Source organism: Alexandromys fortis, unplaced genomic scaffold (genome assembly GCF_014885135.2).
Source record: "Alexandromys fortis isolate MF-2015 unplaced genomic scaffold, M_Fortis_MF-2015_v1.1 scaffold_149, whole genome shotgun sequence".
Lineage (NCBI taxonomy): Eukaryota > Metazoa > Chordata > Mammalia > Rodentia > Cricetidae > Alexandromys > Alexandromys fortis.
Window position 1 is genome coordinate 1670360 of NW_026068025.1, and position 20091 is coordinate 1690450.

Consider the following 20091-nt stretch of genomic DNA (forward strand, 5'->3'; position numbering starts at 1 on the left):
AAGGGTTGTGTGGCCATGTGCTTGTTTCCTGCCCCCCCAACCCACCCGCCATGAGGTCCCCAGCCATTGGTAGCAGATATAAAAATGGTGACAAAGCATAGATAAAACAAGAATGAGCAGACTCAGATGAAGATGAGGCTTGATATATTCCAAGGATGAAAAAATATTTAATAAAATAAGGGTCAAAAGAAAGTCTCTATGCCTCCCTCACTACAGGCCAGGCCAATGGCTCCTGGTTGGGAAGCTGTCTGACCTCAAGACAAGCGTAGCGTGTCTCCAGGGCATCACAGAGTGCTTCTGGATAAGGCCAAGCCACAAAGGCCAAGGAAGACCCAGGCACACAGTGGGTACCCCACAGGTACATGCTGAGGTTGCCCCAAAGGTACAGGCTAACAGAGCTTCACTGGGTTCAGAGGTCCAACATCAGGAAGCCCAGATCAGAGAATCTGTGTTTGTGCAGTTCCTTTCAGCCAGCGTTTGCAACTCCTGTAGGCCTCACTCCTGTAGGAGCTTGTGTTTGACCGTAGAGCTTTCTGAGCAGAGGTGGACAAAAAGGGTACCAGCAGCAGTGCGAGCCCGCAGCTCCTGGAGTTCGTAATCGTGGGCCCACTCAATGTTGCCCCACTTCTGGATCTAAGGAGAGGGAAAAACAAGCTTCTTGGTGAGTAGCCTTGACCAGTGACCTGAATCACATTCCATTCCCATCACTGGCCTAAGGGTCATGAGCCATGAGCCATGTTCCTACCAAACACATTAAGATCCATGTGGGTCATCTGGCAATAACATCCAGGAAGGTGGAGCAGGCTCCTCCGAGGTCTGGGACTTAGATAGTCTGGGAGGAGTGTAGACCAGATAGGGGCTGCCCACTGCTAAATGGACAAGCACTGGAATCCCACTGTGTCCCCTCTAATGGAGCCTTACCCTGTGACCTTTTATCTCCCACGTAAGATGAAGACAGCATGAAGCAGCCTGCAAACTGCCATTCTCTATGAGGTGTATCTCACTGCCCTTCAGGGCTGCAAACACTACCATGGAGTGAAGTAAATAAATGAAGCCAGGCCACAGGCCATTGGGCTCAGACCCCTAAGGGCAGCAGAACAGCAGTGACTCTGTGCAGCACACTGGAAGCCAGCTGTAGACCCTCTCAGAACTCTTAACAAGAGGGAGGAGCTCTAGGCACTGTGGCTGTCCAGACATGAGTGTCTCCAAACTCATTCTGCTGGCCTCTCCCTGCAGGAGTCCAGCAGGCGTGGCCAGATCACCCAGAAATACAAAATCTTTCAGGTCACACAAGCTACATGCATTACTGGCTGCCTGGCCTTGGTTTGCACAACTGAAATAAATCACCTCAGATAATTTTCACCTTCACTTCAGGTCATCCCTCATTTTATATGGGATCAAATCCAAAGTTCAGAAGGTAGCCTGGCTTGGGTCCCATAGCCAAAAGCAGAGTTCAAGCCTGCAGCCAGATTTCTTGGTCTTATACCATCCCTATGATCCGAACAGCTGACATCAGCCTTTCCCATGGAACAGATGACATCAATGGATGGCTCTCTTCTGCTGTATAGAAATAGTTGCCCTTGGCATCTTTCCAAGCAGAAGATTAAATATTCCAAAAAAGGTTTTCAATCATGTAGGAACCAACTCCTAATAACATTAACCTTCTGAGGTTGGAGTAATAGCAACATCCACAGGACCACAAGGAACACTAAGTTCTCAGTGTTAAAGATGCAAACAAGAGGCTGGGGAGATGGCTCAGCACTTCCTGCACAAGGATGAAAATCTGAGTTCAGATCCCAGCACCCATATAAAAGCCAAGGCAAGTGGGAGTGGCAACCCACTATAATCCTAACTCTCCTGAGGCAGAGACAGGGATTCTCTAAAGCAACTGGCCAACTACAGTAGCCAAATTGGTGAACCCTGGGTTTGAGCAAGAGACCCTGCCTCAACATTAAGGTAGAGAAGAATTGAGAGAGAGAGAGGGAGAGAGAGAGAGAGAGAGAGAGAGAGAGAGAGAGAGAGAGAGAGAGAGAGAGAGAATATTAAAATAATGCAAACAAACTCCAGGCACAGTGGCACACATCTGTGATCTCTGCACTCAGGAAGCAAGAAAAGAGCATCTTCGTATGTCATAGGTCATATGTTCCAGGGCAGGCTAGTCTACATAGTTAGGTTCAGACTAATCAAGACTGTATAGCAAGACCTGTCTGAAAAAGCCAAAAAAAAAAAAAAAGTAGTAAGCAAGCCAGCCATTGTGAAGCAGCACTTGGGAGACAGAGGCAGGAGGATCAGAAGTTCACAGTAAGGCTCGGATACACAAGGAGCTCAAGGCTAGTTTGGACTACATAAGGACCCCTCTTAACAAACAAAGCAAAAACTGAAACCCAAAACAGAAATGCAAACAACATAGGAAAACCTTAGTTTTTTTGCCCTCTAAATTAAATGTGTATGTGGCGGCAGCTACTCCTCTGCTCCTCTGCCAGCCAGAGAAACATCAGGATCCTACTGACTTAGGAGCACAAATGCAGGGCAGATGAGGGCCAAATATCTTTTCTGCCCATGAGCCTGAGGAGGCCTTAGCCCCAGTCACCCAGACATGGGCATAGACCCTGGTGGAATATTCTCCAGAAGTGCAATCTAGTACCCCAATTTATTCTTATGTAAGATGTGGGTTAATACAGCTCCTACCCAATCAAGCTGCTGAAGAGGACCCGGGGGCAAGGAGAGTGCTGAGCAATTCTGACCCTTTCCAATGCACAGGCATAGGTGTGTGGTGCTGCTGATGGGACCTAGGGCCCAGAGCATACTAGGCTAGTGCTCTACCACTGAGCCATACCACTTAGCCCCAGCAACTTAAACCTTTATTGTTCCTTAGTTTGATTTTTTCATATGTACAAAGTAACAAAGCTCAGTGAGTCTGAATCACAAGGGTGAGGTGGGACTTGAGATCAGAACCTTACCTGGTACTCCTCCTCCAGGCGTGACAAAAGCACAGCCTGCTCCACAGTCAGGTGCCGGTCAATCAGGCCCAAGGTCAGCAACATGGACTTGAGCTGGGCCACTATAAACTCAATCCCTGAGGGGTGGGAGACACAAGCCAAGTCAGTACCTACAACCCACTGCCCGTCGGTTTCTGTGTCCTCGTGGAATGGGGGGAGGGTGCACTATCTAGGACCCACCTGAGGTCTGGCACACTTTTCTGCCAGAATACTATTCCTTTTCTAGGTGTAACCCACCTGTCTTTTCCTCGATAGCCGTATGACCTGAAGCTGGTCAATTAGAGTATGACCCAGGCCATACTTTTAGTGATGGGTTTATAGATGGGTATATGGGTCCAAACTAATGATAAACTAAACAAAGTTGAAAATTTTCCTGTAGGGGGTATGTGACCTTGGAGTACTAAGTAAAAGGGCTGGGCATCAGAGCTACCCAGCCTCCAAGCTCAGAGCACTCAGCAGGGATGTGCCAAAATGTATCCAACCCTCAAGGCCCACAGAAGCCCGACTTGTACCTTGTAGGGCCCACATGTTGTAAGAGGACAAGTGGCTGGTGAGCGCCTCTCGGGTCTGGGTAGGAATGCTGGGTCCCATTATGCTGGTGGAGGAGCCGATCTCCACGCCGTATCTAAAGGGAAAAGGCATCAGCATATCTTTTGCACTTTGCCTCTCAAGAACAGTCCAGCTTTTGACTAGAAGCAAAAAATAAATAAAAAATTAAAAAAAAAAAAAAAAAACCTAGATGTGGTATAGTGCTTTTCTTTTAAAGTCCCAGGATGGGGGCTGGAAAGATGGCTCAGAGGTTGAGAGCATTGCCTGCTCTTCCAAGGGTCCTGAGTTCAATTCCCAGTAACCACACGGTGGCTCACAACCATCTGTGATGGGGTCTGGTGCCCTCTTCTGGCCGGCGGACATACACACAGACAGAATATTGTATATATAATAAATAAATAAATATTAAAAAAAAAAAGTTCCAGGATGGCGCTGCATGGAGGAGCACACCTGTAATCACTGCACTCAGAAAGCAGAGGCAGGAGGATCAGGAGCAGAAGGCCAGTGGTGCCTACATAGTGGATTTGAGGCTAGGCTGGACTACATGAGATCCTATCTCAAAGAACAAAACCAAATAATAAATAAAATAGCCCCCTCAGGATGGCTGGATCATGATGAGCATTCAGGAGATGTGTCACAGTGGTAATTTATGTGAAAACTGTTATGGCAGAAGAAAAGCCATCCAGGCATTTGTTGCAAACCCTGCAGACAGGACAGTGCCATGGGAGCCATCCCTTTCAGTCACTGGAAGGAACTGACACTGAATTTATTTTGCCACCTTATCAATATCTGCTTAACTCTATACTCACAAGAGTCTTCTGTTAAGGAAATTGTTGTGTATCACCAATCCCTAGAAGCCACACCCACAAAGCAGTCCTCACAGCATCGCAGGACGCTGTCCTGACTTTTGCTCGTGTGTAACTTGTATACTGTGAGTTTTACTTACCAGTGCAGTAATAATGAAGAAGATTTAAAAAACAAAAAACAAAATTTAGGTTGTTACCTCTGCCGAATAAAATGCTAAGCACCAGCCTGACTGGCAGGCAGGCAGGATTAGCCCATTTCAAATCAAGAAAAACACTAGGAGACTTGCTTGGGGATAGAAGCCTGGGGCCTTTGGTGTTTCTTGGGGACACAAAGCTGTCCCTAAATTTGTCATGGTACAATACAGTAGCAGGTATTCAGGGTATGATGACCAAAATGAATCTGAGGAATGTTTTCCAAGGTAATCCCTACCTCTCAACACCGGAGGGAGCTCAAGCTCAGGAGAGTTCTGACTCTGGAAAACAGATTTCAGGTGTGCTGTGTGGCCCTGCCTCCAGCACACAACACAATACCAGGCCCACTCAATCCTCCATGTGGGGCTGCACATCTTACCTTTTCTCAGCCCATTCTATGACTGGATCCCATTCGTTCTTTTGAAGTTCCACTAATGTCTCCGGCTCTTCTACCCTGTAGCTAATTCATTGTAAAAACCACCTTCATTAATAAAAAAGTACAATTCCTTCATTGAGGGACAGAAAAGAAAAATGCAAAGGGCAACAGCAAAAACTTTCTGCCACCAACCCCACACCCCAAATCTTGTCCCATAGAGCAGTGGTTCTCAGAGTGCAGCCAGCAGCATCAGCTCTAGCCTCACTTGGAAAGCTCGTTACCAGGACACTGATGACAAGCAAACCTCTGGGGTGGGGCCTGGCCATCTGTTTCCACATGCCCTCTGGGGAATTCTGGTGTAGCTTGAGTTGCAATCCACTATCCTCTGGCTCCCAAATACTTGACAGGTCCAAATTTGCAACCATGTTGGTGCAACTCAAAGACAGATCTGCAGTAATAATGGGATCCATACCCACTGGACACAAGCGCTAGAAGTTCAGTGACCACTCCAAGACCCCTGATCCAAGGACCAGATGCCTGCTGACACTTTAGGAGCCTAGCCACTTCCTAGAATGGATTCTTTACCCAAGTGGATCACTACAGAGCCAGATGGTACAACTCATTTTGATAAAGACACAGAAGTGATGGGAGCTGAGCTACAAAACCCCGTGGATGGGAACCCTAGGGCACCACAGAAAGCTTTCATGTAAGCAGAGGGGAGTAGAGAGGGAATGGGTATGCAGAAAAGCTGGACTGCTGAGAGCAGAGTAGGAGGCCTCTTCTCCTATCCAATCCTGGACCTGAAAAGAGGAGGCAGGTAGAACTTGGTACCTGGAGAGTTCCAACTGCCTGTACTTGCTTGTTAGAACCCTGCATAGTTTTCAAAAAGCCATCTTTGCCAAAGGGTAGCTGAATGAGCTCTGTCTCCTGCAAGCCACTGTGTTCTAGCAAAAACAGAACAGGTTTTCCCACTGCAAACTCTCAGTGATCCTAAAGTCCATCTACTTCCAGAGCATCTATGCTGGGTGATTCATAGCTTCTGAGTAATGGGGCCAGCAGGCACAGTAATGCTCAGCCATTCAGCTGTTTCTCCAATGTTCCTTCAACACCACTGACCAACAAGAAAAGAATACAGACACAAGGGGAGAATTCAGAACTGGGAGAGACCAGCCCCCAATTATTGCCACCTGTAATGACAGGGATGCTAATACATGAACATGCTGAGGGCCAGACATCAGGGCCAGATGCCCTGCAGGGAGTTGGCCAATGGATTCTGTCTGGAGCCTGTGAGAATGGCATATGTTTCCATGCCAAGTCAGCTCAATGCAAGGAGTACCCTGTGCTAGGATAGACTGAGAATCCTCCTCCTGGGGTTCAGGCTTGTCAAGTGGGCTACCTGCCTGCAATGGCAAAGGCCTTGCCTTTTCTTCCACTGATGTGCTCTGGGCAAACGAGGCAAAACAGACTAAGAGGCTCACACCACCCGAGAGGAGACTTCATCTAATGACACTTACCAGATGGTATCAGTGTCCAGGAACTTTACAGCTGCCCGGATCAGTTGATCCTTGTTTCGCTGGGTTGGGTTGTCCAAGGATGTGTTGCACAATGTGGTCTGAATGAAAAGGCAGAAAATGCTGTCACCCACATGTAGGTTCTGACATACCTGCATGTTCACCATGAGCAGACAGTTCACCAGAGCCACCCACCGGAGCCACCATCACAGCAACAGCAGCAGCCTATCTGAAAGCCAGGCTCCATGTTCAAACTCCAGTGCGCTCATGGGATTCACTGGACTCTCAGTGGTCCTGGATTAGTGAACTTCTTCAAAGTGTCAGGGGTTTTATTTATGTATTTTTATGTTTGTGACTACCAGGTTAATCTGCACAATAATACTTTGGGGGCAGATGCCACTATTCTACTCATTTCAGAGAGGTGGAAACTGAGGCCCACAGAGGTGAAATACATAACTCAAATGCAACAATGAAGCCATGAAATGCAAGCTGAATGAGAAGCTTTACCAGCTTATTTGACACGTCAGAGGATAAGGCAGCAAATCAAACTGGGATTAAGATATTTTCCTAGTGTTACCTCTTCAATAAGAGGCTCCCAAGACTGCTCTATGCATCAGTTTGTGGCCTCGTCAACCTGATCACACTAGACAGTAAAGAAGTAGACTACACTGCTGACAGGCCCACCAGGGTCTGTACATCAAAGTGGAACACAGAAGTGACCAAGATGAGAACATCTAACCCCAGAACTGGCTGGTGCCTTCCCTGGAACCACTTGAGGGCTCCAGGGGCACCATGCACAGTATCATCTGGTCAGCCATGGCTCCACAGGTGGGTAGTACAGGTGGGCATCATGGGGCTGAAAAAGGGTGGCCACCATGTAAGGCCAAGTAGGCTGCAGAGGAAGGACTTCAGGGGCCTCAGTTGCACCTAACCACTGAAGGGCTGAGTCTGTGGAGCATCCTCCTTTCCTCACTCATCTGGCTGGCTTCCACACCCTACCACTGTTTACTGAGCTCCATCTATACTTCCTGCTGGAACCACTGAGTAACAAAGACATAGCCACTGTTCTTCTGTCATAAGCAATAAACATGTAAACACAAAATGGGCCATTATAGACCAAGTGGTAATAAAACAAGCAACTAGCTGCTATAATAAAAAATAAAGGTTGGGCTTTGTTACGGCAGCACACATCTTTAATCCCAGCACTGGGGAGGCAGAGGCAAGAAGATCTCTGTGAATGGTCTACATAACAAGTTCCAGGACAGCCAGGGCAACATAAAAAGACCCTGTCTCAAAAACAGAAAAAAATAAAGATAAGTGATGTGGTGAATCATTGCATATTGACCTAGCATGCATAAAACCCTGGGTTAAATCCCCACACTGCATATATAGTACAAGCAGACAACATGCCTGTAATCTTAGCACTCAGACAGTACAAGCAGAAATTCAAGGTCATTTGCAGCTACAAATCAAGTTCAAAACCTACCTGAGACATGAGGCCCTGTCTCAAAAAACCAAAACCAACCAAACAACAAAAATGCAAACAGGGATGGAGTGAGATTGGGAGGCAGTGGCCAGGCCAGGCAGGGAAAGAGCTGGGTCTGTTCAGTGACATTTTGAGTGTAACTGCAGCCAGAAAGACAGAGCCTACCCCAGAGCCTCATCATAATAGGGAAGGATATCTACAGTGTTGCCAGGAAGTCTTGGTGAGCATGAAGTAGAAGTCAGTATGATCAAAGTCTGCTTGCTACAAGTTTGTTTGTTACCAGGTGCATGGTGTAGAACTTGATGGTATCCTGCTGGGAGTCCCATTCAGTAGCCACGGCAATGGCCAGAGCCTCACTGGGGACGGTAAATAGCTTGGCTTGGGGAGTTTTCAGCTTTCTGTGGTCCAGGTTGATCTCAAAGCCACCTTAAAAAAACAAATAAAAAAATTCTCAGGAACTGGATTCAAATGCCCCATTCCTTTATTTTAGCAACCAAACTGTTGTACGCAAAGACAACATCAGACAAAGCTGCCACCACTGAACTGGCTGGAGACAAAATGTACCCAACCAGTCACAAAAAGAAGGCCATCCAATTTTTAGATACTTACCTTCACCCTGTGAGATGCTGACGTTCTGATAAAACCTCTTCCTTTCTGTAAGACAGATTTTTCAGAGACAATTTAAAATAGCAGGGATCCAGAAGCAATACCAACTCGTATCATTATTGTTAATGCTGACTGATTGGCCTGATTTTCATATCATCATTCAAGGTCTGCCCTAGAGTGCAGTATAATCAACAGTTTCTGACTGAAGCCTGGAATAGGGGAGCAACCAGTCTGCAGGGACCAGGGGAGAGCAGGACTCGCTGCTCACACCTGTTCTAGTATTCAGGCTAGGAGACAACTGATCAAGGCTCCCTGGAACCTCAGACTGTGACCTGAGAATGTCAGACGCCAGCGTGATGTACCTGAATGTAAAGCTGGTGTGTGAATTGGTCTCCTTTCAGGTAGATCCTCTGAGGGAGGAGGCCAATGTGTGCACCTAGGTACACATGTGTACACGTGATGTACAGTAGAAAATAAAGTTTTAAGCCAGGCATGGTGATGCATGCCTTTAATCCCAGCACTCGGGGGCAGAGACAGGCAGATCTCTATAAATTCACGGTCAGTCTGGTTTACAGAGCAAGTTCCAGGATAGCCAGAGCTAAACAGTGAAATCCTGTCTTGAGAAATGAAAAAAAGAAAAGAAAGCTACTGAAAACATTTCCTATCCTCTCTAACTAGTTTACCTAGTTAACCAGCTTGCCTATGGATCAAGATATAGCTCTAAGCTACTTCTCCAGCACCATGCCTGCCAACATGTTCCCCACCATGATGATAATGGGCTAACCCTCTGAAACTGTAAACATGCCACCAAATAAATACTTTCTTTTATAAGAGTTGCTTTGGTCATGATGTCTCTTCATAGCAATAGAACACTAAGACGACAATATCTGTATGTATGAATGTAAAATTTTGAAAGAAATAAATTCAAAAATGCTGATCTGGCCACTGAGATGATATGACACAATTGTCCATATCATGCGAAACCTTAACAGTAATTCTAGCACATGTTCTACACCAAAATAGGTAAGTTTCTGCCACCGTGGAGCTCTGAAATTTCCCTACTTTCCCTGACACCCTGATGAGCTGATCACAGGCCTCTTTTCCTATCTCTGATAGAAATTCTATACTACATCCATTGTGCTTTCTGGTGCCTAGACTGGACGACACATAAAAGCCTGGCTAGACAGAAGTCATGAGCACACTGCCTGAGACAGACCTGAGAAAGGACAGAAACCGACTGTGAAGGACTGACTCCTCCAAAGCTAAAGCTACCAGGGCAGCTGTGTTTCCTGTAACCCCCATCTGGCACGCTCTGCTGGCCAGGGCTGCCTCTATATCTGAATAAGAATTTAAAAAGTCTGGGTAGGCCGGGCGGTGGTGGCACACGCCTTTAATCCCAGCACTTGGGAGGCAGAGGTAGGTGGCTCTCTGTGAGTTTGAGACCAGCCTGGTCTACAAGAGCTAGTGCCAGGACAGGCTCCAAAACCACAGAGAAACCCTGTCTTGAAAAAAAAAAAAGTCTGGATAGTAGGATGACAAGAGAGAGCATCAAGTCAAAATTGCTCCAAATAGAATAAAGGATAAAGACACGCAGAAGGCAAAAAGAACCCAAGAGACAATGGCCTCAGATTCAAAGGTGGTGGGCTTTAGACAGGACTCTTTCCCTACGGTCTGGCACAGGACAAACATCAGTCTTTCTACTGCAGGGAATACTGCTCACATCCAGCAACCAGCCGTGGGGATGAGATGTGCCTTCAAGGTTCTGTCTAGTGAAAGTAAAATGACCACATGACTTCAGTGATAGTAAGAACATGTGGGACAATGGGAGCCCAGACCGAGGAATCCCCATCTCATCATGGGCTACAAAAAGACCTCTGAGCAGTTAGTTCATATGTGAGCCACAGAAGCAGCAGCTACTAAATCTCATTAACTGGTTTGTTTGGGAAGGGATGTATAGAAGTAATTTTCAGGATTAGAAGTGGCTCATATGAAGTCCAGTTGATGAGGGACTTGCTGCGTAAGTATAAGGACCCAAGCTGAATCCCCAGTACCCACAGAAAAGGCCAGGGAACATGGTGCATGCTTGTAATCCCAGTGCTGGAGAAGTGGAGACAGGAGGATCCCTGCAGCTTGCTGGCCATTCAGCCTAACTTATTCAGCAATCCTGTGTCAAAACAACAAGGAGAAGGTCAGCAACACAGCTCAGCAGGTAGAGGTGCTTATGTAAACCCAATGGCCAAAATTCAATGCCCAGAGCCCACTTAAAGGTTGGAGAAAATTGACTCCACACTGATGTTATTTGTCCTCTACATGTATGCAGAACATATACATCCACACATTTACATACACATACAAACAAACAAAAAAACCAAAAACAACAACAACAACCCAAAGAGGCAGCCATAAGAAAACAGGAGAAAAACGGGAGAGAACAACTATGAAAAAACCTCTCATAATGGGCTGGAGACATGGCTCAGTGATTAAGAACACTGACTGCTCTTCCAGAGGAACTGGGTTCGGTTCCCATATGGCAGTTCACAACTGTCTGCAACTCCAGTTCTAGGGATCTATCACCCATGGCAAAACACCAATGCACATAAAATAAAAATAAATTTAAAAAAAGCTCATAGGAACAGTTCTGGACAGGAAAAAATGCTCATAGGAAGACAAGTACTGAACAGGATTAGGAACCTACTAAAAGATCTCTCTCCTGTGAAGTCGCTTAAGCCCATATAAAGAAACAAGAGGTTTTCAGAGCCACATCCTTTTAAAATCCCTCCTCCCTAGTGTGTGGTTATTCTACCAGTCACAATTTTGGAGCTGGCCTTTTTTTTCTCTCTCTCTCTAGAAAACCGAAAGCCACAGGACTACAGTTCCCAGGGCACACCAAGAAACGGTGCTAGTCACAATACCTTTACCTTTTAAAACAGCGCCATCTGGTGGATCTTAAACCTTAAAGCTAAATTCAAAATAGGTAACTCCCTGTAATCCAAAATAGGTAACTCCCTGTAATCCAGAGGCAGCTCTAACCAATGCTTTTCAGATTTCAAAATTTATATATAAACATATAAAGAAAAGCCTCCAAAACAAGGCCGGGCGTGGTGCTGTATGCTCAGCATTCAGGAGGCAAAAGCAGACGGTCTGAGGTTAACCTGATCTACATAAAGATCTAGGTCATCCTGGACTACACAGAAAGACCATCTCAATAATTAATATAACAACAAATCCACAATGAAATACCACATCACTCCCTTTACGCTAATAATAAAAAATCAAGCTGGGCGATGGTGGCGCACGCCTTTAATCCCAGCACTCAGGAGGCAGAGGCAGGCGGATCTCTGTGAGTTCGAGGTCAGCCTGGTCTACAAGAGCTAGTTCTGGGACAGGCACTAAAGCTACAGAGAAACCTTGTCTCAAAAAAAAAAAAAAATCAGATAATAATAAAATTAGAAACTTCACGTACTACTAGAAATTTAAAATGACTCATCCACCTTAAAAAAAATCTTTCTACTCCTTAAAAAGTTAGTTTTCTGCTGGGTGGTGCTGGCACATGCCTTTAGTCTCAGCACTCAGGAGGCAGAGGCATAGGCAGGCGGATCTCTGTGAGTTCGAGGCCAACCTGGTCTACAAGAGCTGGTTCCAGAAGAGGCACCAAAACTACAGAGAAACCCTGTCTCAAAAAACAAACAAACAAAAAGTTAGTTTCCATTTGACCCAGCAATATTAAGCTTAGGAAATATAGCCAGGAAAAAAATAAAACTAAAGTCCACAAACTTGCACATGTCTGTATCAGCATTATTCATAACAACCAGGATATAAACAACTTATATGTCTATAAATGGGCAAGGAAAATGTGGTATATAAAAAGACTGGAATATGGGTATATGATACAACACACATAACACTTAAGAACAGCATACTATGTAAAAAAGGCCAGCCCTAAACCCCACACTCTATTTGTATGAAATGTCCAAAACAGGGCAATCTTTAAAGGAAAAAAGTAGTGGTTGCCTAGGGCTGGAGACATGGCAAGGCACTAAAGGGTACTGACTGCCTTTTTTAAAAATGTGTTTAGGTATATATATTTGTCCACAATGTGCATGCTTGGTGCCCAAGGTCAGAAGATGGCATTTGATCCCATTGATTGGAGTTACAGATGGTTAGGAGCCGCCATGGTTGTGAGCTGCCATGTGGGTTCTGGGAACTGAACCCAGGCCCGCTGCAAGAGCGACACATGCTCTTAATCTCTGAACCATATCTCTAACTCTAAATGGATTATATCTTTTTGGTTTTTGTTTTGTTTTGTTTTGAGAGACAGGGTTTCTCTATGTAGTCCTGGTTGTAGTGGAACTGTAGACCAGGCTGTTCTAGAACTCACAGAGATCCACCTGCCTCTGCCTCCCAAGTGCCGGAATTAAAAATTCTGCAGGGCCAGAGAGACGGCTCAAAAATACTTCAATGCAAGTCTGAGTTCAATCCCCAAACCCATGTAAAGGTGGAAGAGAAACATCTCTCAAAAGCTGTTCTCTTAACCTCCACATGTACATAGTGACACACATGTGCCCAAATACATACATACACAACAAATTCTTACAGTCAAGTAAATAAATTTTCCAAATTGCTCTTCACCTGGAGCAGAGATCAACTGATGTGGGATTCCCTTCTGTATACTATGAATATGTTTTACTACCATTGGGTAATAAAGAAGCTGCTTCAGCCAATGGCTTAACAGAGCAAAGCCAGGCAGGAAATCCAAACTGAGATAGAGAGAGATAGTAGGTGGAGTCAAAGAGACGCCATGTAGCAGCCGAAGGAGGAAGATACCCACTGGGCCCTTACCAGTAAGCCACAGCCTCATGCCAACACAGATTAATAGAAATGGGTTAATTTAAGATATAAGAGTTAGCCAGAAATATGCTATATTAATTACAATACAGACTGGTCCCTTCAACTGATACTCCTATGAGGATGGCAAGGCCAGTAATGCCTCTGAAGTGGCAGAGACCTGGAGGAGCTGTCTCGTACAGATAGTAATTTGTAAATGGTAGAGACAGAACTTCTAGCTTTGGTTTATCTAGGAATGTGTGTTCAGCCTCATAAGCTGCTTCTCCAAAACATCTTCCGTCTGGGCAGTTAACAGAGCAGCAGGACGGCAACAGCCTTGCAAGCAAACATCTCTGCAGCACACCACCTCCTCCTCCAAGCCCTCAGTTAGCCCTTCAAAAGCCTCTCCTCTCCAGACAACCTTCCATGGGATGGCTGCTCCTAAGAGACCAAGTCCAGTCAGCTTGGCAACCAAAGTCTTCACCAGGAAAGACCCAATGGGGTATAATTTACACTACTTCAAAGCTACACAAAAATCTCATAGTTGGCGAGGACGAGGAGAGCAGAACATATCTGCCCTAGGAAGGCACCGCATAAGCAAAGGAACACACTCAGGGGTTCACTAGCTAGGCAAAGGGTAAATTTAATGAGGGGACACCTTTTGCTTTCCATTATGGGGGCCCTTGATCAGCCATCTCTTCTTTCGTGTTACAGACTTATGAGTAGGCTCTTAGAATTATCCAGTACAGAGTAGGTAGTCAGATGTGAAAGAATGTCTGAATAAATGGGTGAATGAGGCACAGTGAGAGAGGTATACATAAGTCAAGCCTTGTTCTCCTCCTCTTCTTCCTCCACACTACCCCTTCATGAGGTCTTGCTATTGTATATTGTAGCCCAGGCTGACCTCAAACTCTTGGCTCAAGTGATCCTCCTAGCTCAGTCTCCCAAGCAGTAAATACACGTATGTGACACCACACGCGACTTCCTCCTTCCTCTTTACTGTCTCTTCCTGGTAGACTTCCAGGCCATCGCTTTCGGGCTTGGTAAGTAAAAACTCGGCTCCCTGTTGCATCCAATCTCCTTCCCCATTTATATAAAATTATGGCCTTTTGACCACTGAAATGGCTCACCATGTAAAGGTGCTTGCCACTAAACCCAGCCACCCCAGTTCAATCCCTAACCCACATGGAGGGAACCAGTCCTGCTGGCTGTCCTCTGACCTCCATGTGCATGGCAAGTGTGAGTGCACACACACACACACACACACACACACACACACACTCTCAATAAAATGAAAAACTATGGGATTTGAGGCCTAAGGAATCCTTAAAGGCAATTTTATGCCTCCGATCACTAAAGAAAGCAACATCACACATGCCTGAGACCACAGTACCTCAGAAGTCTATCAACAACCGACCCCAGGTTTATACTCGAAACCCAGTGCCAAACTGCCTATGGGATTCTGTTTCTTAATGTGGGCAGTGTTGCAGAAAGATCTCTTAACAGCCTGCTGTCACCTCTGGACACGTTCCTCTATTTCTTTTTTTCACCAAACCCTTCACTCATCTGCCAAGTCCCAGTTTAACTCCCTTTTCGACCAAGACCCCGAACATGCTCAAGACAGAAGGGAATTCTTTGTGTTTCCTCAGAGCCTCTGTATCGCAGTGCGCTAAAACTACTGTTCAGTAAGCATAGTATCGGTGCATACTGTATCGGTGCCTGTCCCTCAGGGGAGGCCACAAGCCCTCAACACAAAACAACTAAGCGGAGGAAAGCTGACAGCCACTATTTTGCATCCACTGGAGTGAAGGTCACTTAAAAATCTCTCCCCAGAAGCAATGAAATAACTTCCTTTCAGTCTTATTACAGTCCTCAGTAGGTGAAAGACGCACGGCCTGAACTCATTCTTCGAGAAAGGAGGCTTCAGAGAATGCAGGGGTTGTAGCACAGCACTAGGGCAGAGGTCCTGTGAGCCCTCAAGGAAAGTGTGTGGGGTGGAGGACTCAAGGCCCGCCTGTTCTGTGCCAACTCTTATGCTGGGTGCTGGGGACACAAGGCAGTCAGGCCGGGCTTTGCCTTCCACAGACCTCAACCAGTCTGCTCTGTGACCTTGAAAATCAAAGAAGACACCCGCACGCCTTCAATCCCAGCACAGAGGCAGAGGCAGGAGGATCTCTGAGTTCGAGGCCAGTGTGGTCTACAGAGAGAGTTCCAAGACTCGAACTACACAGAGAAACCCTGTCTCGAAAAACAAACAAAAAGAAAATTGAGAAAACCACAAGAGCCCAAGATCTCGCTGTCCTCTAAGGTCATCCCTGCACTGGTCTGGATGTCATTTTCCAACCTGAAACAACTCCATTGCTCTAAATATCCTCATGGGCCTGAACCCTGCCTCAGTCAGCCCGCACTGCACGGCAGAAATCCTCCACCTCGTGAGCCAGATTTGGCACCTAACCAAAAGGTAACGCATGTCCGGGCCTCACCTGTTGGTGGTACGTAGGCCCTGGCTGGAGGCCGCGGAGCTGGCCTTGGCCACACTGAGGCGGTGGGGTCACTAGAAGACCGGCTCAAGAGACCACGTCCCCGGTCCCTCAGCCGGGGGTAGATCCGCCACATCATGCCCAGGGGCCTGGGTGGACGCATACGTCAAGACAGCGAATAAGAATAGGGCGAAGGGATCCCCAAACTCTTCGCTGCAACTGTACGGAAACCTCTCAACACGGGCTCAAAGCCCTCAGCTTCCTCTGCACGCCGCCATCTTCCTCATGACACCTACAGCGCGCCGTCGCCACCGCACGCCCCCTGCGCACCCCTCTCCGCCCCCGTCAGTCAGCATCACAAGCGTGCTCGCCCCGCCCCCTCCATGCCGCGCTGCGGGGGGGGGGGGGACTACAAGTCCCAGAGGGTCGTTCGTGAACAGCGCCACGTGCTCTCCCCGCCCGCCAATAAGCGGAAGCGCCGCTTGAGTTTGCTCCCGCCTCTCCGGCGCGCCCGCGCCAATTGGAAGCAGCAGTGTGTGTGTGTTTGTGTGTGTGTGTGTGTGTGAGTGTGTGTTTGTATGTGTGTGTGCGTGTGTGAGTGTGTGTGCGCGCGCGTGTGTGTGTGCACGCAAGGGCAAGTGGGAAGGGGGTGCAGCTCAAGACAGGGAGACTCTCCTAGCAGGTCCCGGGTCCGGGTGGCGACACGAGCCCTCGGTCGGCCGGCAGCGGGCGGGTGGTTCCCCGAGCCCCTCCCCCGCGCGTGCGCGCCCGGGTCCGCCCTCCCCGCAGCCTCGACTCCCGCGCGGCAGCGGCGGTTCCTTCCCCCTCCCCCAGCCCTGGCTCCGGGGGATCCCGCGATGCCGGTCCGCACCGAGTGTCCCCCGCCGGCGGGTGCCTCAGCCACATCCGCGGCCTCACTCATCCCGCCGCCGCCCATCAACACCCAGCAGCCCGGCGTGGCCACCAGCCTGCTCTACAGCGGCTCCAAGTTCCGCGGCCACCAGAAGAGCAAGGGGAACTCGTACGACGTAGAGGTGGTGCTGCAGGTGAGCGCCGGGGGGTCAGGCCGGGCCCGAGGGCCTCCTCGCGGCGCTCACGGGCCGGGCCTGCCCTGGGCTCCTCGAGCCCTCAGCCGCGAACCAGGCCCTCGCTGCCGGGGCCTCCTGCACCCGGCACCTCCCACCGGGACCTACCCAGCTGATGTCACACTCTCGAACCCTAGCCCTAACCCACCCCTAGACCCAGAGCCTGTAGCGGCCAGCTTCCGACAGACCCCGAAGACTGTCCCACACTTGGGAGCCTTTGACCCGCCCGCTTGGGATCCGGAAGCACCCCTATGACTAGCTGTCCTTTAACCTGCGTCGGTTCTTCTCAAGTCCTGTCTTCCCTACACCGAGCCGGCCCTCCCACCAGTCCCTGTCGGATCCTTCCCCAAACTCAATACCCTCCCGGTGGCGACCAGTGTCAGATTCTCCCAGAATGAAGGTTGTCCCCCGACCACCAATCCATCCTTAGAGCCAGGGACCTTGTTCCTTTGGAGAATTCAACCAGCCCACTGCCCTCGAGGAGGCGGGGGCGGGGTGGACAACCTCCCTTCCTTGGCTGAGACACCCCACTGCATTCCTCGGGGCTCTTGGCTCCCCGAAGACCAGGTACTCACACCTAGCCATCTCCAGCTGCACCACTTAGTGTTAGGACTGTGCCTCCTGAGGCCTTCCAGGACCAAAAACCTGCCTCAATCAGTTCATAGCCTAATCAGTCAACCGCCCCCATGCTAGGCTTCCTACCCCAGACTCTCACACTACCCTGCTCTGTGGCCACTTCCCTTCCCTGGCAGTCCCCCTGGCCTCTCCCCAGACCTCGCACCTTGGTCTTGCTGGTTGCTGTTGCTGGCTTCAGTGTGGCTGATTTTTATCTACACAGCTCCAGAGTTTCCTCCCTGCCTCAGATGCCCAAGTACTGGGAAATCTAACCCAGTTTTGTTTTGTGTCCACTTGCCTCCCCCTATTTGACCTGGATATCTGAGTACTGGCTGTCGACTGCCAGTCCCTGAACAACTTTGAAACTTCAGCTTCATCTACTCTGGGCCTTTCCTTCCCTGCCCAAATCCTTCTTCCCTCTCCCTTGAAGCTTTTCCCAGCCAAAGGAGACTGGTGGGGGTGGATATTTTCTTTTATCTCCTCTCCCCACAATTGTGTTCTTTCTGGGTATTAAACTGCCTGCCTGAAGACCCATTCCCCTTCCCATCTTGTGCGCATTTTCTTAATGCCACCTCCTAGGCTGTTGCCCAAATCGTGTTCCTTGAAAGCCCTTGTAGAGGTTCAGAGGTGCATGCTGCCTCGGGGTCCCAGAGAGATGTGCACCCTTTACTCTCATTTCCCATCTCGGTTTCTTTTGAGCAAGTAGACTTCCCACTCCAAAGGCATGATGGGAGTGTCTCCTGACTGTAGTACACCCATAAGCCCTTTCCTTCCTACCCCTTGTGGCAATAATTCTCTCACGTTTTTGACTGGGGAAAGTGTCCTCTTATTAAATGCAATTTGACCCATAGAGTTCTGTCATGAAGTGTATTTATTGCAATTGGAAAACTGGCTGAGCTATTTCAATCCTCATTACCTACTGTGATGATAATTTTTTCCTCTTTAAAATGTGATAATATAGTATGGAAAAGTCAGACTTTATTGTTTTTAATTCATTCAACTAATCATAAAATTCTGGAACTGAGATCCCTTCATGACTCACGTTTGGAATGGTCCTGAATTTATGCCCACTTGCTGGTTTCTGATATAATAGGTAACAGCTGGGACAGAGCAACTATGTGTCAGAGGAATGTGTTCCTTTTATGTGTGTGGTGTTCCCTACCGTGTAGTTGCCAGGGCCCTGTGAACCAATAGAAACAGTGATTGAGTTTGGGACTTGGTTGATAGGCGTCAGGTAGCCCAAATCCTTAGGTCGAATGGCTATTGGTGGGGCAGCTGGTGGTCCTGCCAGGGAATGCTCCCCACATCTAGATCAGTGAGCTTGTTTGTCATGATGATCAGGTGGAGGCATGGGATTGTTATATTACCTAATCTCCCTGCCAAGGCTAGTTTCTTAGTCTCAGCCTTCTGAGAACAGTTGTTTTCATAATTCAACCTCTTTCCTGCTTTTCTTGTTTGTTTAGTTTAGTTTAAAATATTTTTAGGAAGCAGAATAATGTGGTAGTTAAAGGCATGGACTCTGAAGTCAGATCAATGAAAAGTATACCTGCTTGTTCTTTTTAAGTACTTCTCTTGAGGTATAATCCACATACCTTACTGTTTACCTACTCAAGGTGTATACTTAATGGCTTCTAGGATATTTGCAGTTGTGCAACTATTACCAGATTTTTTAAAAAGATTTATTCATTATGTATACAGTGTTCTGCCTACATGCATACCCTCAGGGCAGAAGAGGGCACCAGTACTCATTATAGATGGTTGTGAGCCACCATGTGGTTTCTGGGAACTGAACTCGGGACCTCTGGCAGAGCAGCCAGTACTCTTAACCTCTGAGCCATCTCTCCAGCCCTGTCACCTGATTTTAGAACATATTTTATTGCCCCCAAAAGAAACTTCATACTCCCTAGCCATCACAAAACATGTGTGTGTGCACATACACATACACACACAAACACACAACAATCCTGGGCTAATCTTTTTCTTTCTTCATCAGATTTACCTCTGAGACCAAGTTGGTAGTATTCACCTATAATTCTTAAACTCAGAATCTGAGGCCAGATTCTCCAGAATCTCCAGAATGAGACCCTTTCTCAGAAACAGTCAAACAAAAACCTTGATTCACCTTTTACCTATTATGAACATGTATAAATAGAGTCCCACAGTTTTTTCCTTTCATGACTGGCGTCTTTAACAACGTATTCAGGGCTCATCAGTATCTCAGCACATGTCAGTACTAAAGTACTTTCCGTTGCTGCCTATTGTAAAACATTGCCTGTCTTTTGTTTAGTCGTTGGTCAGTTGATAGACTTTTAGATTCTTTCTACTTTGGGGCTAATATAACTAATGCTCTTGTGAGCATTCATATACAGGTTTCTTGTTTGCTTTTGAGGTGTGGATCTCTGTATTGCCTAGGTTAGCTTTGAACCCCTAACTTCAAGTGACCTTCCCATTTTGGCTGTCCCAAGTACTGAGACTATATAAGTATGTACCACCAAGCCAGCTGTGTAGAAGTTTTTATGTGCACATGTGTTTTCATTTTCCTTGAGTAGATATAGATACCTA

The 20091-nt window shown here is 47.4% G+C and overlaps 2 protein-coding genes across 3 annotated transcripts in view; one reads left to right on the plus strand and one right to left on the minus strand.

The window, feature by feature from the left end:
• Window positions 1-127: 127 nt before the first annotated feature.
• On the minus strand, window positions 128-16136 carry Atpaf2 (ATP synthase mitochondrial F1 complex assembly factor 2). Of its 2 annotated transcripts, none has more exons than XM_050163635.1 (8): window positions 15833-16136; window positions 8529-8573; window positions 8200-8345; window positions 6437-6534; window positions 4926-5006; window positions 3512-3624; window positions 2961-3076; window positions 128-633 (listed from the first exon to the last, which is right to left on the minus strand). In XM_050163635.1, exons 1-8 carry the CDS (start codon window positions 15990-15992, stop codon window positions 496-498), a joined length of 897 nt encoding a protein of 298 aa, XP_050019592.1. In that variant the 5' UTR covers window positions 15993-16136; the 3' UTR covers window positions 128-495. The 2 variants fall into 2 exon arrangements, with proteins under 2 accessions (XP_050019592.1, XP_050019593.1); XM_050163636.1 differs by lacking the exon at window positions 15833-16136 and adding an exon at window positions 10581-10693.
• A 128-nt stretch (window positions 16137-16264) lies between these two features.
• The window catches only part of Gid4 (GID complex subunit 4 homolog), a 25436-nt gene continuing 21609 nt past the window's right edge, over window positions 16265-20091 (plus strand). The window contains exon 1 of the mRNA XM_050163634.1: window positions 16265-16875. Coding sequence (XP_050019591.1) covers window positions 16408-16875 — 468 coding nt within the window. The 5' untranslated portion in view covers window positions 16265-16407. The remainder of the gene's footprint in view (window positions 16876-20091) is intronic.

Coding starts and splice junctions, on each gene's coding strand:
- Atpaf2 (XM_050163635.1), bottom strand. CDS start 15,992: ATGCGTCCACCCAGGCCCCTGGGCATGATGTGGCGGATCTACCCCCGG. Junction 3,625..4,925: donor ATAGAATGGGCTGAGAAAAG/GTAAGATGTGCA, acceptor TTTTCCCTTTAG/ATACGGCGTGGAGATCGGCT. Junction 634..2,960: donor GCCTGGAGGAGGAGTACCAG/GTAAGGTTCTGA, acceptor CCCTCTCCTTAG/ATCCAGAAGTGGGGCAACAT.